The sequence below is a fragment of the Electrona antarctica genome (assembly GCF_951216825.1).
Source record: "Electrona antarctica genome assembly, chromosome: 16".
Lineage (NCBI taxonomy): Eukaryota > Metazoa > Chordata > Actinopteri > Myctophiformes > Myctophidae > Electrona > Electrona antarctica.
In genome coordinates this window covers 10,153,864-10,171,042 of record NC_136797.1, presented here as the reverse complement: position 1 = coordinate 10,171,042, position 17,179 = coordinate 10,153,864, and the positions used below count along the sequence as shown (strand labels likewise).

At 43.5% G+C, this 17,179-nt stretch overlaps 1 protein-coding gene across 2 annotated transcripts; it reads left to right on the top strand.

The window, feature by feature from the left end:
• Positions 1-92: 92 nt before the first annotated feature.
• On the top strand, positions 93-17,133 carry gfm2 (GTP dependent ribosome recycling factor mitochondrial 2). Of its 2 annotated transcripts, XR_013791831.1 has the most exons (22): positions 93-240; positions 401-506; positions 592-670; positions 1,073-1,118; positions 1,320-1,417; positions 1,868-1,993; positions 2,203-2,291; positions 2,864-2,952; positions 3,626-3,686; positions 3,900-4,085; positions 5,651-5,731; positions 6,028-6,176; positions 7,531-7,671; positions 8,461-8,560; positions 8,952-9,135; positions 11,428-11,504; positions 11,711-11,849; positions 12,616-12,825; positions 13,858-13,973; positions 15,469-15,651; positions 16,338-16,616; positions 16,945-17,133. XR_013791831.1 is itself a non-coding variant. In XM_079523590.1 (21 exons), exons 2-21 carry the CDS (start codon positions 465-467, stop codon positions 16,464-16,466), a joined length of 2,325 nt encoding a protein of 774 aa, XP_079379716.1. In that variant the 5' UTR covers positions 93-240; positions 401-464; the 3' UTR covers positions 16,467-16,639. The 2 variants fall into 2 exon arrangements, 1 of the variants encoding a protein (XP_079379716.1); XM_079523590.1 differs by lacking the exon at positions 16,945-17,133 and having other exon boundaries at positions 16,338-16,639.
• Positions 17,134-17,179: the final 46 nt, after the last annotated feature.

The following is a 17,179-nucleotide window of genomic DNA, read 5'->3' as shown; positions in this document are numbered from 1 at the left end:
AATCAACACGGTCCCAGCAGGACATACATATAATATAATAATATATCACAATATTGGCTCAGATTAAACAACCATAAATCAGGCGGTCATTTAAAAAAAATAATCTAATCCCCCCCCGTTTGTAACATTATAAGTAACAACCCTTTCTTTAAAAAACAGGAACCGCATGTAAGTGGATACATCTTTTCAGGGATGTATTTGAGCGACCCATCGACGTTTGAACTGAGGTTGCAGCTCAATGTGAGTGTTAAATGTTTGTGTCATTATTTATTATCACTTAAAATAACTTAAATATGAATCTATTTAAACACCCATTAACTACACGAACGACTTGTTTGAGTGTGATCAATTATAAGTGTACTATTCATACTAATCTTATGTAAATGCTGTGTGTTTTTAGATCACTTCACCAATGCTGTGGATCAGCTGTCATATTTTAAGGACTGAGTTCGTTTCATTTTACGATGCGACTTAAAGCCTGTGGGAGTTTTGGAGTCATGCTTTGGGTAAGATAGTATTTGTGATTACATGATTACAAGTCCATTTAAATAATATTCTCGTTCTAAAAATGGTTTCATTGATATTCAACAGGGTAGGAGCTTAATATTTAGTCATGTGTGCAGATGGAGACTGAATCATCATGCACAAAGACAATACAGCTTTTTGCCAGGTATGTTTGCTTCAGTTTTAATGTATCAGTTTAGATTTTAATTCAAATGTCTGTTTTTCTGTAACAGCATATTATGTTTATGTTTATTCTGCTTTGAGCATGATCACATGTCTAAAAAGACAGGTGTTATTTGAAACACTGAATTCTTTTGTGTATATAAAACTTCAAATCTAAATAATGCAATTGAATATCTAAAAATGTAATAACATAAAACACTCAAATCCACTCAAACCCATTATCGTTTAAACAGTCTGCACATATTTGATTTGGTGGATTGGTGATTTCTTGTAGCTCTCGGTTCGGCATATTGGAATGTTTGCGTTCCTTGTTTGGTGACCAGATATTGTCCCATCATTAAATTGCTACTTAATAATATGTACCTAAATGTTTAATTTGTCCTAGATGATGTCAAGTCAGTCCGAACTCTGGTCACTCCGGACATATCAAAGTAAGTCGTGGCATTCTGCAAACATCAGGTTTAAAAAATTGTTATGGAAGTCATTTATTTGATTCTCAATATTTATTTTCAAAGACCCCAAGTTTGATATATGCATGCATTCGACCATGGACCCCCATTTGATAGAATTTATATCTCTGGGACCCCAATTCATCTATTCTACACTGTTGTTAAAATGGTTGAAACCTACAGGATTCGGAACATTGGCATCATGGCACACATCGACGCCGGGAAGACCACCACCACAGAGAGGATGCTCTATTACTCGGGGTATACCCGGGCACTAGGAGGTGAGGACACTAGTGATGGAGTTATTCTTATCGGGGTATACCCGGGCACTAGGAGGTGAGGACACTAGTGATGGAGTTATTCTTATCGGGGTATACCCGGGCACTAGGAGGTGAGGAGGACACTAGTGATGGAGTTATTCTTATCGGGGTATACCCGGGCACTAGGAGGTGAGGAGAGGACACTAGTGATTGACTTATTCTCATGGTGTGTCTGAGTAGCTGTCTAGAAATGGGTCTTATCTGTGAGTCTGTTTGTACGGGGCTAGCTAATGTATTGCATATTGTGCAGCACGGACAATCACAACACGGACGTGTTTCGGCGTAAAGCCTTCCTCAGCGTGTATCAGATACTTTATAAGTCAATGAAATGGAGCTGAAACCCTGCCAGATAATGAAGTCATACACCATCATGTCTCTCTCTTCCTTATCCTGCTTGCCTTGGTGTGTTAGATGTGGACGATGGGGACACAGTGACAGATTTCATGGTCCAGGAGAGAGAGCGGGGCATCACCATCCAGTCAGCGGCAGTCACCTTCGACTGGAAAGGCCATCGGATCAACCTCATAGATACTCCAGGTAAAATGCAGTCTGCAAAGAAAACATTCATCAAACAATCTATTCTACAGCATGTCCTGGATCAAATAATACAGTACAGTATGGTTTTCTTTCGCTGTATTCTGTATCTTAACTGCTGTGCTGTCTTGGGTGACTGAATGTCCCTCGTGGAATCAATAAAGGTCTTAAATTATGTATTAAATAAATGATGTGTGTGTGTGTGATTTCAGGTCACGTTGACTTTACGCTAGAGGTGGAGCGATCACTTCGTGTTTTGGACGGTGCTGTTGCAGTGATTGATGCTTCTGCTGGTGTGGAGGTTAGTAGATGTTAGCGTGTAGAGGTTAGTAGATGTTAGCCTCTCTAAGTCTTAGATAAACAGCCTTTCCATTTGCAGTATAAAAGCAGAAAACAAAAGCATCAAAAAAGTTAAATAATAGCTGATATGTCGGCCAAACCGATATATAGGTCCAGCTCCAGTATAGACGTGTGAATTGCTATATGATTTACAACATTATGAATCTGTGCCAGTGATGTAAATAGGTTTTCAATGAGTCCCAGGATGCAGGGATGGTCTTTTAGATGAGTCCCAGGGAGTCCCACTTCAACGACGTTAGGAGTCATATTTTGCCATTTTTACAAATTGCAGCATTTCATTTTATATGGTTATAATGTGGTTATATTCATGTAGAAAACGGAAGAAGAAATTATTATTAGAACTAAAGCTATCAAAATAAACTAGAATAAAAAAACGGTACAGTAGTGCATCCCGTGGATAGTCGTTGTTTTAGTGCATCCCTTAACTATGAACTGTGTTTTGGGATGCAAAATGCACTATATTTTAATCTATGTACTGTGCTGTATTTTCATGTTATGGTGTGTTGTCATCAGGCCCAGACTCTGACAGTGTGGAGGCAGGCAGAGAAGCACCATGTTCCCTGTATTTGTTTCCTTAATAAGATGGACAAGCCTGCCGCAAAGTAAGCTATACTACAACTGTTCTTCTGGCTACTGTTTTTAAGTGGTGCAACCACTTCCTTAACCCATTTTGACCTGAGATCAGATTCAAAAAATCCTTGATTTTTCAAAAATAGCAGACCTACAAGCTCGTAGCGCGGCACCGAGTGCCGCGCTATGAGCTTGTAGATCTGCTATTTTTCAATAGCTAAAGCATAACATAATGCTAACACCAAAAGGGGTTCCCGCCCAAAATGGGTTAAGTGAGTATGTGTGTGGGTGCCTGCCTGCCTGGGTAGCTGGCTGGCTGGGTGCGTCTGAGCACGAAGACATCATGGTTGTTTTTCACCACCTGTGCGCAACCTAACACACACACAAACACGCACATATTAACTGTATATATGGTGATTTTGGGTGTGCCAGTATAGTACAGTGACAGTACAGGAGGGTACAGTAGAGGGACCCCCACACGGTAACTCTGTCATTTCTCAACCGTTTCGGACGCGGGGCGGCTCGCCGGAATGGGGCCGACACCCTGGGTGCGTTCCTGTGGGTCTGGAACCCCCCCCCCCCCCCCACGGGGACCCCCACACGGAGTTGCACCACTTCACAAAGTTCACACAGGTGTGATTTTTTTTTCTCAGATGTATGTTGTGGAAGTCAAACTTTTAAAACCTCTTTAATTATTTCCCCTAGCTTATCTTTTTCACTTGAGAGCATAAAGGACAAGTTGAATGCCACTCCTCTTCTCCTTCAGGTAATTATCAAGAATAAATCACTATACAAATATTAAATGCGGTGAGCTACTCAAGTGCAGAAATCTACTGTACTGTATGTGGTATTACACGACAGCATTTACAATGTTGTTTTCCTAAAGAACTGTAAAGCTTAACTTTCACTGTTTCTGTGTGAATCATGCACTAATGCAACGAACATGAAGCTCAATTTAACGAACTATTCTATTTTGCAGATTCCAATCGGTAGTGGGAAGAGCTTCACAGGATTGGTTGACTTAATAACCAAGCAGAAAATCTTCTGGAAGACGACATCCCGGGAAGACGACGGACGTACATTCGAGATGAAACCGCTGAGTCCGTCCGATAACCCAGAACTCCTACAAGAGGCTAAAGAAGCCAGAGCTGACTTGATTTGGCGGGTACGACTCCGTACGAGTCACAATATTGTCACATCCATGACATTTATCCACAGGAACCCTAGTGTCTCTATATCTGGGCATTCACACAATTGTCAATTTAGGCATTTAGCAGAAGCTCTTATCCAATAAGCAAGGTAATCACATCAAATGCAGAGAGACAGTGCAGTGCCTCAGTAAAGTTTAAACTAGGATTGCAGGTAAAACAGGAACCTAGCATCAGTCTAAACAATATACCGTCAAAAGAAAAGATGCAATGTTAATTGACATTTAACCAATTTAGACCTGACGTCAAAATGTAAAAAAAATATTCTAAACCCTGACCGACCCCATCTGAAAATATGTTGTTCCAGGAACCCCTTAGAAGCAAAGATTTGAGTTAAAAACGTTCGCTGTGAAAGAATACATTCAAATATTTGCGCCACATTTTCAAGATATTTCAAAAATAGCAGAACTACAAGCTCGTAGCGCTATGAGCTTGTAGATCTGCTATTTTTCAATAGCTAAAGTATAACATAAGGCTTAAAACACAAAGGGATTCCCGTACAGAATGGGTTAACATTGTGGTAAAAAAAAAAAAAAAACTAACCAAAAAACAAGCCTATGCAACAAAAACATAGAGAACAAAATGACCGGTCTGTCTGTAGCCTGTACGGTCGTCATACAGTAACTTGAGTCAGTCGCCTCGTAAGCATCAATGGAACAGAAGGTGACATGATGGGGATGGGGTACGGGGAGAGGTCATAATAAGTGATCATTCTGTGAAAAGTATCGATCAACAAGCTCGCAAACTTGTGGTGTTGTGAGACATGGTGAGCTTGTAGATCGGCTGTTTTCAGTGAAAAGATTTGGTGTAGTAGAGGGAAAAGGGGAGAGGTCCCAAGTACAAACCCCTGAGGGACCCCTTGGGGTCAATGAAGTAATCGTAGTGTTCAAGTGGTTCACATTGACACCACTGTAGTGTGGACCACTGTGTCTGTGGTAGCAAAATTGTATCTCTCTCTACGTCGTCCTCAGTCATCTCCAGTCATCTCGGTTCTCCATACATCTGGCCAGCTCATTTGTGCTTTCTGCACCAGCATCTTTCTTTAGTACGTCCACGTAGGTAGGTGTGGGACGTCCTCTCGATCGATGCCTGTGTGTTGGTTCCCACAGTACAAGCTTTTTGGCAGGGAGTTCTTGGTGTCGGTGGCAGTGGCCAGCTAGTCTCATCCTCCTTACTGCTATCTTCTCTGATGTATGATTTATTCTGTATCTATTTACTAATCATAAGAGAGCTAGTGCATACATGCACATCCAGGTGCAGGACAGGTGAAGATCGACATAAGATCAAATAATGTAGTCTTGCACACTGGCAATATGCTCCACGTTCGGTTTGTTTGTTGTCGGTTCAACGTATCAATTAGCATGCTGTAGAATGATATTCTTCAGGAATGGAGATCTATAATGTTGATCGAAGCGCCGAACCGCCATTAAACAAAGAGAACGTGCAGCATTTTGTCAGTGTGAGAACTCTACTAGTTTTATTTTATTGACTTAAGTTCTCTTTCTGTTGTTGCCATTGACAGGTTGCTGATCTGGATGATGACTTTGCTGAATTGTTGCTGGCTGACTTTGCTGATAATTGTGATGCCATTCCTCCCATCAAGGTAAAGCACTGTGATGTAAAAGCCTGGAAGCCACAGAAGAAAAGATGTGAGATAAATACGAGTACGACCCGGTTCTTTAGGATATTTCCATTGGGGAAAAAACAGTCTTTTATTCAGAACAATAGGGTACATCAAATTAATTTCCATTTGTACTCCCATTGGAGTTAAATGAACACAGGATTGATGATTACCCTGTTTAGTTACTTGCAGATAAAACAATGTTCATCAGAACATTGTAGGAGTTATGTGTTGTTGACCATTTTGACGTGGTTTCTCTTTTATTTTCCACGTTTCAGCTCCAGGAGGCCTTGCGGCGTGTGACTCTGGCTCGTAAAGCTCTCCCGGTGCTCTGTGGAAGCTCGCTGAAAAACAAAGGCGTTCAGCCTCTTCTGGACGCCATCACGGCGTACCTCCCTGACCCCAGTGAGAGGCACCACGATGTGGTGTGAGTCCCTTCATTCATGCATAGACACACACACACCTACAGGATACAGTATTTCACTAAATGAACCCTATGTTTTGCATATTATATTAGTTGGTAAGTAAAGTTTATTTATAGAGCACCTTTCACAGACCATTACAGTCACAAAGTGCTTTAACAACAATACAATTCAATAGTCAATAAAACTAGTCAAGAACTAAATCACTAATAAAGTAAGACAAAATAGAGTTAAAATAAAGCAATCAACATTTAACATTTAACCAGGCCAGCTATGGAAAGGCCTGTTTAAAAACAGGCCTTTAAAAATGTCCACAGAATCCATGTTATTAGGCATAGCGGCTGTGGCTCAGGAGGTAGAGCAGGTCGTCCAATGATCCCTGGGCCGGCGGTTCGAATCCCGGCTCCTCCTCCTGTCCACATGTCGAAGTGTCCTTGGGCAAGACACTGAACCCTACATTGCCTCCAATGAGTCGGTCGGTGTGAGCTCGCCACCATTTGTGTGTGAATGTGGGAAGTGAGGACGCTGGCGTTGACTGTTCGCCGCTTCACATCCCAATGTATGAATGAATGAACCATTGTAAAGCGCTTTGAGCACTTGGAAAAGCGCTATAAAAATGAAATTCATTATTATTATTATTATTATTATTATAACAACGCTGCAATTCTCCTCAGAGAATTTGGAGGACCAAGAGTAGACTTTGGGGGACCAAACGAAGCATATAAGGGTTTATTTAAGTGGTTAAGGATCCATTAAAATGGTTGTCCATTTTGGCGTTTTCTTGTGAACTATATATTTGTCATTCACTCATACAAGTACAAGCAGCAAGTGTTGGTGTGGCATGCTCCAAACTAAGACTGCTATAGCAATGAAAATAACAAATAATCTACAAGATATAAAACAAAATACAGGAAGAAAGAAAGGACAAGTAAAGGTATAGTTTGCATAGTTCAAGTCTAATGTGCAGGAGCTTTTGAAGGCGCTTGAGTCTGCAGCTTTTTAACCGACACCCTACGCCAAACCCTAACCTAACCGCAAGCACGACACAACGCATGTCGGACCAACGCATGTCGGGAGCGACGGGTGATTTCCACATGATGTCGGTCTTTGGGTGTGTCGGATAAGGCGCGATTCATACTCCTATTTTAGAGCCGAATAAAAGTCGGTTCGGCTCTGTAGAGCCTACAATGTGACGTCATTTGAGGTTCGGGGGGGGCGGGTACCATCCTAAAGTCGGCTCTTCGGTGCTACTGAAAATTTCTGACGAGCCGAAATCATTTCGGCACTACAGCGGTAAAATAGGAGTATGAACCATTTTGGCACCTCTAAGATAATGTCTGGGGTCCTTTCTCTCTACAGAAGGTGGTACAAGGATGACCTGTGTGCTCTAGCGTTTAAGGTGGTCCATGACAAGCAGCGTGGTCCCATGGTGTTCCTGCGCATCTACTCCGGTACCATGAAGGCCCAGACGGCTGTCTACAACATCAACAGAAACAACACGTACGTACACGGTGGATCCCACTGACCTCAGGGTAGGTACGTAGTAGGTACCCTCACAAAAAACATGCAGTAATCCTGGTCTCTAAACTGGGTTAAGGAACTCGTTGGAATAACGTGTTCCTTCCACGCACTATGTCCGGCCGGGGAAACTCCCCCTGTGGAGTCCAAGCGGCTTGGACTCCTCATGCATAGAAGGAAGCATGAGGTCAGTCCGCTGCCCCCCCCAGGTTGGTAGAGGAAGTGTAGCGCACAGGATTACATTAGATGATTGACACTGGGTGAAAAAATCGTGGGATAAAGATTATGAAAGAGTGCCATCTAGTGGCTGAAAGCAATACTACAGTATACACATGGATTAAAGTTCTCAGTCACCATGACTGATTTCAGTCATTTGGATTCCATAGAAGCCAGCGTGTCTTCTGTGAAAGCATGCTGCGCACCGAAAATAACAGATCTACAATCTCACAACACGTCACTCTGCGACGTGCTGTGAGCTTGCAGATTGGCTATTCTTGGTCATTAGTTATTTTAAGATGAAAGAGTATTGGAAGTGATCAAACACGAATGGTCTCAGAAATGTCAAAAGCAACCTTAATGCCTCAAATCTGTGATTTCTTCAGCTGGTCGGCCTAAAACATCATCATTACATTATCACTCGAGATTTTATTTTGCTTTATGTATACATTTTTTTGTTAGCGAATGCATAGCCGCGACTTGCTCTGGCCGACTGTGTGCCGCATTCCTTCCCATGTGACAAATTAAACATGTGCGTGCGTGTGTCATTTGCAGCGAGAGGATGAGCAGACTGCTGGTGCCGTTTGCCGACCAGCATGTGGAGATCTCTTCCCTGACCGCTGGAAACATTGCTCTGACTGTAGGCCTCAAGCAGGTACTGTAGCGTCACCCAAAACATCACCATTTGAAGCGGCACAAAAGTTGTGCTGCTTCATTAGGGATCATCTCTCCATTAGGGATCATCTCTCCGCATGAGAACAAATTTGGAATCCCTAAACCAGGAAAGCATCTGTGAAAAAATTAAGAAGATTTGTGCATACTGAATATATATAATTCTTTTTTAAGCGAACATTAACTCAAATCTTTGCTTCTGGACGTGCCTGGAAGAAAACTATAGGATTTCAAAGACATTTTTGTAATCAGCCTCAGGTCTTAGTGAGTTAAATGGATAAATGAACCATTGAGCATTTTACTGTGTGCATTCATTGTAATCTATCAATTTCCTTCCCTTCTCACATCGTGATGTGTTTTCCACTGTTGCGTAGACCGTGACGGGGGACACCATCGTGTCGTCCAAGGCCTCCGTTGCAGCCGCGGCCCGGCGGGCACACCAAGAATCCGGGGAGACGAAACACGGAGGTCAAGCCAGTCCGGTGCTGTCGGGGGTGGAGGTCCCTGAGCCTGTGTTCTTCTGCACAATAGAGCCTCCCACCATGGCCAAACAGGCAGGTTGGTGACCATTTCATTTCATTTCATTTGCGATATGCATTCGTATTCAGATCAACTCAAATCGTGGATCTGGAACGTTTGTTAACCAAAGCATAGATGTCTTTTTTTTGCCTTAATTGATCATACTACAGCGTCACACACGAGCAAACGCTTGAACAGTGTTAACTATTTTCTTTATTTGAACCCTGAAAAGTTCGGTTTTGGATTTGAACCCTGAAAAGTTCGGTTTTGGATTTGAACCCTGAAAAGTTCGGTTTTGGATTTGAACCCTGAAAAGTTCGGTTTTGGATTTGAACCCTGAAAAGTTCGGTTTTGGATTTGAACCCTGAAAAGTTCGGTTTTGGACAAATGAGGTTTCCACCCGACAGCGATCGATGATAGCTTTATTTTGAAGGTAAAGTCTACGGAACCTTTTTATTTTTCTCGTTTTATTTTTAATTGTATTGTAAGATTAGTTTTTGGGGCTTTTATGCCTGGAGAGAGAAGGGGAGTGACACACAGCAAAGGTTGTTGGGATCGGGATTCTGCATTGCAGCCTAGGATGCCCTGCCCGGACCACCATTGTGCTGGAAATACAAACGTCTGGGTTTCCGAGGCTAACAGAACTTTGACAGATGGGCAAGGTGTGAGACGACGCTTTTATCCAAAGCGTTTTACATAGAGAACCTCATTGTTCCCATAGACATATATAAACGTAGACACCCTTTCCGGCTCTGGAGCGTATGTGCTCAAGGGAGGGCAAAACTTTCCCGAGATTCCTTTGCGAAGCCCCACGGAAGCATGAGTGTGCGTCACAGAGCGCATGTTCGGGTCTGTAAGTCCTGGAAAAGATGCGCTGTGATTGGCCAGTAATCACTTGAGTGGCAGGGTGACGTAACGTGCCTTCCACACTTCCGGCGTACTTCCTCTCCCAGTGTAAATTCTTCCGCCTCTCCTTCAACACGCATCGCTCCAACGAACTGCAGCGGCCAATGAGGCATCTATTTTTTTAAATATCTATGATTGTTTCCATCTGGCTGCCCTACCGGCCACTCTACCCCTGAGCTACTGGTGGCGGTGCTGCTGCTGCTGCCGTCCTCGTTGCCGCCTTCTGCTTCTTCTGGTTCCCCTTCTTGGCGAAGCGCATGTTCTTCTTCAACTTGGGGTCCACCCCCCGCAACGACTCGTAGCGCGCAGACCTGGGCTTCTTGATGCCATTCCTGTGGGCCTTACGAGACTGGTTGTGACTGGTGTGGTTCTTGGACTTTGCCATTGTGTGCCTCAGGAGATCTGTCACACGGATCAGAATTACGAGCGGAAGAGAGCGAAATCGTGGAGCGGGAAGACTATCAACTATCATGTGATCACATAACATATCATCATGACGTCATCCATGACGTATCTGACTATGACATATGATTCCATATTTGGGCAAGGTTTCCTGATCTGAGTGCAGGAGATGCTGATACATACATCATAATAATGGAAATGATGGCGTCAGCATGATGACATGAAAACCCCATAGACCCACATGACGTCAGAAGTTAGAAACCCTGTACTAGCCACGCTGTGGTGCTTTAGGAGGTTGGTCTATAACGGTCTGTCTGGGTATCTATCTATCACAAGGGTCAGGTCAGGCTGAAACCGTGCACACACTTGGAGACAGATCATGTCATAAACACGCCATAGATCAGTGGTTCCCAAACCTTTTCATGTCAAGGACCCCTAAATTGACACTAATGAGCCCATGGAGCCCCATTTGAAAAAGATATGCCAGGGACCCCCATAAGAGTAGATTTTGACGGCTCTAGCAGTGATTCTCAACCCGTTTAATTTCAAGGACCCCCAGTTTGATATGCATTATTCTACAGACCCCCATTTAATGTCATTTCTATCTCTGGGACTCCAATTTATATTGTAAAATCAATGTTAATGTAACTCTGAGAGTGTACAAATGGAACCAAATGGACCCATTTGTACACTCTCAGAGTTACAGACCGATAAGGGTCCATTTGGTTTCTAACTATCATTTAGCTGGGGACCCCCTAGAACTTCCTCAAGGCCATAGATCACTCACGTAACAGGTCCACATGGATCTTACTTATGTTTTTTGTTTTTTTTGTGGCTTTCACCTTTTTATTTTATATTTTTTATGGAGGGACAGACAGTAGGCTGACAGGAAATGGGGGGGAAGACATGCAGTAAAGGCAGTCGGGATCGGGAGTCGAACCCGCGGCACACTGCCAGGACCAGGTGCCTGGACCACTGAGCCATGGCCCAGGCCCTTACTTATGTTTGTATCCCCCCTCCCAGATCTTGATAATGCACTCACCTGCCTTCAGAGAGAAGACCCCAGCCTTAAAGTCAGGATTGATCCCGACTCTGGACAGGTAATGCCATCGTGCTGTATGATTAAGATTCATTACTATTGATGTTCAAGGCATTTATAATATCTTTCTACATTTTAATCATCCAAAAATGTGATGTAGTTCTGTTTCTGTATAAGCCATCATGTTTATTGTACTAATGTCTTATAAAGCGGCTGAAAGGCTTCGTGAATAACCTCCAGTGTCCTTTCAATGTGACCTATTCTCAGACCATTCTGTGTGGAATGGGAGAGCTGCACATCGACATCATCCACGACCGCATCAGACGGGAGTACGGCATCGAGACCTACCTTGGTCCACTGCAGGTGGCATACAGAGAGACTATACTGCACCGTGTATCTGCTACAGGTACAATACAACCCATAAACATTGTTTTTTGTTTTGGTTTTTTACGATTATGCAAAAAATAATTGCGAATATCTCAAATAATTGCGATTAGACGATTAATTACAAAGGGTATGCGCGTGACATCATCATCATCATACCTGGAAGTTATACGGGAACACCTACTGAGTGGCAAAAAAACTACCGTCTGGCCTTGACAGCCCATACATCCAAACAGAAAAGTCCTATTTGATTGCATTAAACAACGTTAAACATTCACCTTCCACTCAATTTGCCACTCGATTTGCCATTCACTTTATGCATGCGCATACCCTCTATTGTGACAGGCCTAGGTACAACATGTAAACATACAGGGGAGACGCTTCTCCAACTCTGGTAAATCTGGTACAACAGGTCCAATATAAACATGAAGGTTGTTGTTAAATGGTAAATGGTGCATTTATATAGCGCCTTTATCCAAGGCGCTTTACAGAGATTGTGCATTATAATTCACCCATTCACACACACATTCATACACCGATGGCAGCGGAAACCATGCAAGGCACCAACTAGCACATCGGGAGCAATTAGGGGTTCAGTGTCTTGCTCAAGGACACTTCGACAGTAACTCTGGGGGAGCCCGGGTTCGAACAGGCAACCTTACGGTTACCATCCAGCCACTCTACCCCTGAACCACCGCCACCCGATGCAATACTGTGGGATGCAATACTGTACTCAGTACTGTACTATTTGTTGTTGTAACGATTCATTCGGTACTGTTCCAATGCAGACACGCTGGACCGCCAGGTCGGGGGCAGACGGAACGTGGTGACGGTGGAGCTGTCTCTGTGTCCCGTGGAGGACGATGACGTGTCCTCTTCCACCAGCAGCAGCAGCGCGTCTCGCTGTGAGCCCACCTTCCACGAGGAAGTGGAGAGGCTGCTGTCGCCGGAGCTGAAGGAGGCCGTGACCAACGGAGTGCACAGCTCTTACCTCCAAGGTACATACAGTAGGTTAAAGGTTCTCAGTCACCACGACTGATTTCTGACTGTCATTTGGATTCCATAGAAGTCAGCAGCGTGTCGTCTTCTTCAAAAGTAGCAGATCTACAAGCTCGAAATGCTGTGCAAAACGACACGTTTTGGAGTTTGTCGATCTGCTACTTTTGGTGTTTTTGAATTTGAATCCTGAAAAGTAACCGTTTTGGACATGTGAGGTTTCACTTTCCACCTGACAGATGATATTATACTTGCACACATAAATATACATAAATGTTTCCCTCTAAAGTATTCTTCTGTTTAGACTTTAGACAGATAGAGAATTATAGACGTCCATGTACATCTCTGCACATGCATATTATTTTTCCATTTGCAGTTGTGCAATCAATTCTTCCATTTAAATTAATTGTGTCTGTTTCTTTGTCAGTGTTAGGTGACAAAGACAATTGCAAAAAATATATATAACTAAATTATCATTTAGTTATAATTATATGGGAGCAAATTCAAACAAGATCTGCAACTTTTGATACTTTTTTGTGACACTGTAGTATGATCAAGTAAGGCGAAAAAACAAAAAGTTTAAATATGTAGATGGGAGGTTTCTGCCCGACAGCAATGATATTACAGTATATAATTTTGCTGCAGATTTTAACCCATTCTGGGCGGGAACCACTTTTGGTGTTTTAAGCATTATGTTATGCTTTAGCTGTTGAAAAATAGCAGATCTACAAGCTCATGAGCTATGAGCTTGTAGGTCTGCTATTTTTGAAAAATAATGAAAATGTGCCGCAAATCTTTGAATATATATATTCTTTCAGAGCGGACGTTTTTAGCTCAAATCTTTGCTTCTGGGGGGGTCCCTGGAACAACATATTTTCAGATGGGGGTCGGCGGCCAATTTCATATATTTGGGGGTCCTTGACATGAAAAGGTTTGAGAACCACTGACACAGAAACATAGGGTTTTTCAGAAAACTGTCAGATTTGTAGAATCGTCCTCGGGTCTTGATGTAGTTTGTCTGCTTGCTGTTTCAGGCCCATTACTAGGTTATCCAGTCCAGGCTGTGTCTACATTGATCCAGAGAGTGAGCATTGAACCTGGTACTTCTCCAGCCATGGTGTCTGCCTGTGTCTCTCGCTGCATGCTCAAGGTAAAAAAAAAAAATAATAATAATACAACTGAATCTTTCATTTATTGTTTTGTTTTTTGTTTTGTTTTTATCCCATGTAACCCATTTTTCACCCCTGTGTCAGGGGCTCTACACACCCTCCGCCAACCTGGGGAGAGCAACGGACTTGAACTCATGCTTCCTTCATGCATGAGTGTCCAAGTCGCTCCTTTACACCTGCTAGGGGGGAGTTTCCCTGGTTGGACGTAGCGCGTGGAAGGAACACGTTATTCCAACCACTTTTATTGTTTTTAACTCATTTAGACCTGAGGCCGATTCTACAAATGCCTTCTGCCTTTCAAAAATAGCAGACGTACGACGAGCTTGCAGCCTGGCATGGAGTGGTGACACTGCAAGGTTGTAAATCATATCAAGCTTGTATTTCTGCAAAAAAAAAATGGTTTGAATGGATGATAGTTTTATTTTTTCTTTGCCACGGCGCAGTGGTAAAATGGACCCGTTGGGGTCCATTTGGTTCAAAACTATCATTTAGCTGGGGACCACCTGGAACTCCCTCAAGGACCCCTGGGGGTCCCTGGACCCCACTTTGGGAACCACTGGTATATATTATACGTTTTTGTGTGGCAGTCTTGTTTTCTCTTGTATATATTTTTTGCTATACGTTTTGCAGCACTTTGGTAAACCCTGGTTGTTGTCTCCACCAGGCCGAAGGCATGGGGAGAGAGTATGTTTTGCACTCCGTCCGTGTGTGTGTCCGTGTGTGTGTGTGTGTGTGTGTGTGTCCTTCCGTCCGTCTGTTACCAGCTAATCTCCGGTACCGTTGGCCCGATCCATGCCAAACTTTGCACACACACTCCCTGGATGCCAACGATGAACCTCTGCCCCACATTTTCCAGAACGGCCTGTTATAGCGCCACCAGGAGGCCGACTTTTGTAAAACAAATTTTTGGATATTACTCCTCCATATTTTGTCCAAAAATCCCGCAAATCGTTACACAGTATCTCTATAGTCATGTGATCAAGTCAGATCAATCCGATATTGCATATTCCATCCTGATTGGCTAACAGTGACTTTCAAAATGTGCAGGATTGGCCCGATTTGAACAAAAAGCCTCAAATCATGAACGCAGCGTGCAATTTACGTGAAATCTTTCACAGACGTTCCTACTAGGCTGAGGAATATATCCCACCTTTTCACATTGGCCTGTTATAGCGCCACCAACAGGTGGATTTTTGCAAAACATTTTTTTGGAACAAAATGCCTCAAATCATCCAATTGCCATCCAAGTCGTAAGAAGAAATTTTACCCTTTTCACATTGGCCTATTATAGCGCCACCAGGAGGCCACAACCTGACCTGCCCTGGTGGAGACCTGTGCCCCGAGGGGCACTTTTTCTAGTTTTGGCATGCTTTCATTCATAGAAGACACGCAGACCTTCTATTGAATCCAAAATGACTGAAATCAGTCGTGGTGACGGTCGGAGAACTTCAACTAATTCATGAACTTACACTACAGGCTCTTAAGCAAGCCAGGGGACAGATCCTGGAGCCCATGATGTCCCTGGAGGTGACGGTGCGAGAGGAGCATTTGAGCACGGCGCTGGGGGACCTGGCCCAGCGCCGAGGGGCCGTGAAGGACATCCAGAGCCGGCGCGACCACAAAGTGCTGCTCGCCACAGTTCCCCTGGCCGAGATGATGGTGGGTTAGAAGAAATCACCTTGGAAACCCCTCTAGAAATGAGGGTTTTATTTTTGCATTGTAGTTGGCGATCTATAAAGTTTGATTTAAAGGAGCATTCAGTGATTTGGGTAACAAGATGTGCACATGCACACGCTCTATTGACCGATTCCGTAACGGGTCTCATGGTCGCAGCCTACGTATTTCCTGTAGGCGGAGACGACACATCTGCGGTTTCCCCGCACCAAGCTTCTACTACAGTGAATGGAAAAGTGACTGATGTTAGTCTGCCTCAAACGTTACTCTTTTACTTGCTTTTTACTAACACTAACATTACAAAGATGCTCCAGAACATTGGGATGAACCTGTGTAGTTTATGGCTGCTCCAACAGTAGTGGCAACATAAATTAAAAAAAACGGAATGTCAAAATATCTACTGCGGTGGCTGAGACCAGAGCCATATAGTAATGGTTGAGACAAAGCAGTGAAAGGTCCTGAAAGATACATAACGTCAGTCTTACCCAATCTTTCTTTTTTAGGAACACAAGGCTGCTGTACTTTATACCTCATACTAAGCAATAAAGTATGAGGTACCGCGCTATGAGCTTGTAGATCTGCTATTTTTTAATAGCTAAGGTATAACATAATGCATAATGGGTTCCCTGCCCAGACTGGGTTTTAACTGAACATGTTTCCATCCATCGCAGGGCTACTCCACCGCCCTGCGGACACTGACGTCGGGAAACGCCACTTTCTCCCTCCAGCTGGACAGCTACGAGGCCATGAACCCTCAGCACCAGAGTGCACTTATGAAGAGAGTGGCAGGCCTGGCCTGATCCTCACATCCTGAACTCGGTAGAACTGTGCAACAAATAACGTTATTTTTCCCCAAACCGACTGAAGTTAAATGCTACATAAATGCATTAATGAGCTGTCGGGTGAAAGAACGAGGAAGTCCATCCTTTTCTTATTTTATTTTTTAAGTGGTGCAACCACTTCCTTAAGTGACTGTGTGTCTCTGGGTGGGTGGGTGGGTGCGTCTGAGCACGAAAACAGCATGGTTGTTTTTCACCACCTGTGAGCAACCTAACACAAACACACGCACATATTAACTGTATATATGGTGATTTTGGGTGTGCCAGTACAGTACAGTAGAGGGACCCCCACACGGTAACTCTGTCTCAACCGTTTCGGACGCGGGGCGGCTCGCCGGAATCGGGCCGGCACCCTGAGTGCGTTCCTGTGGGTCTGGAACCCCCCCCCCCCCCCGGAGTTGCACCACTTACTTCACATGGGTGTGATTTTTTATCAAAGCTGGACCAGGATCCGCTCATGCTCAGCTGGGAAACGCTAGCTTAAATATTTATTTCTGAAACTTTTCCGATACCAATTTGTTTTAAAAGACAGTGGGCCTGAAGAGTAGCTTTATTTGTATATATATGTAATTTCTGTGAATGTTGTCAATAGGGAAGTATATCTGCGAATAAACTTTCAAATATTCTACACGTCGTACTGTAGATATCAATTATCACTAGTCACATAAAGCACA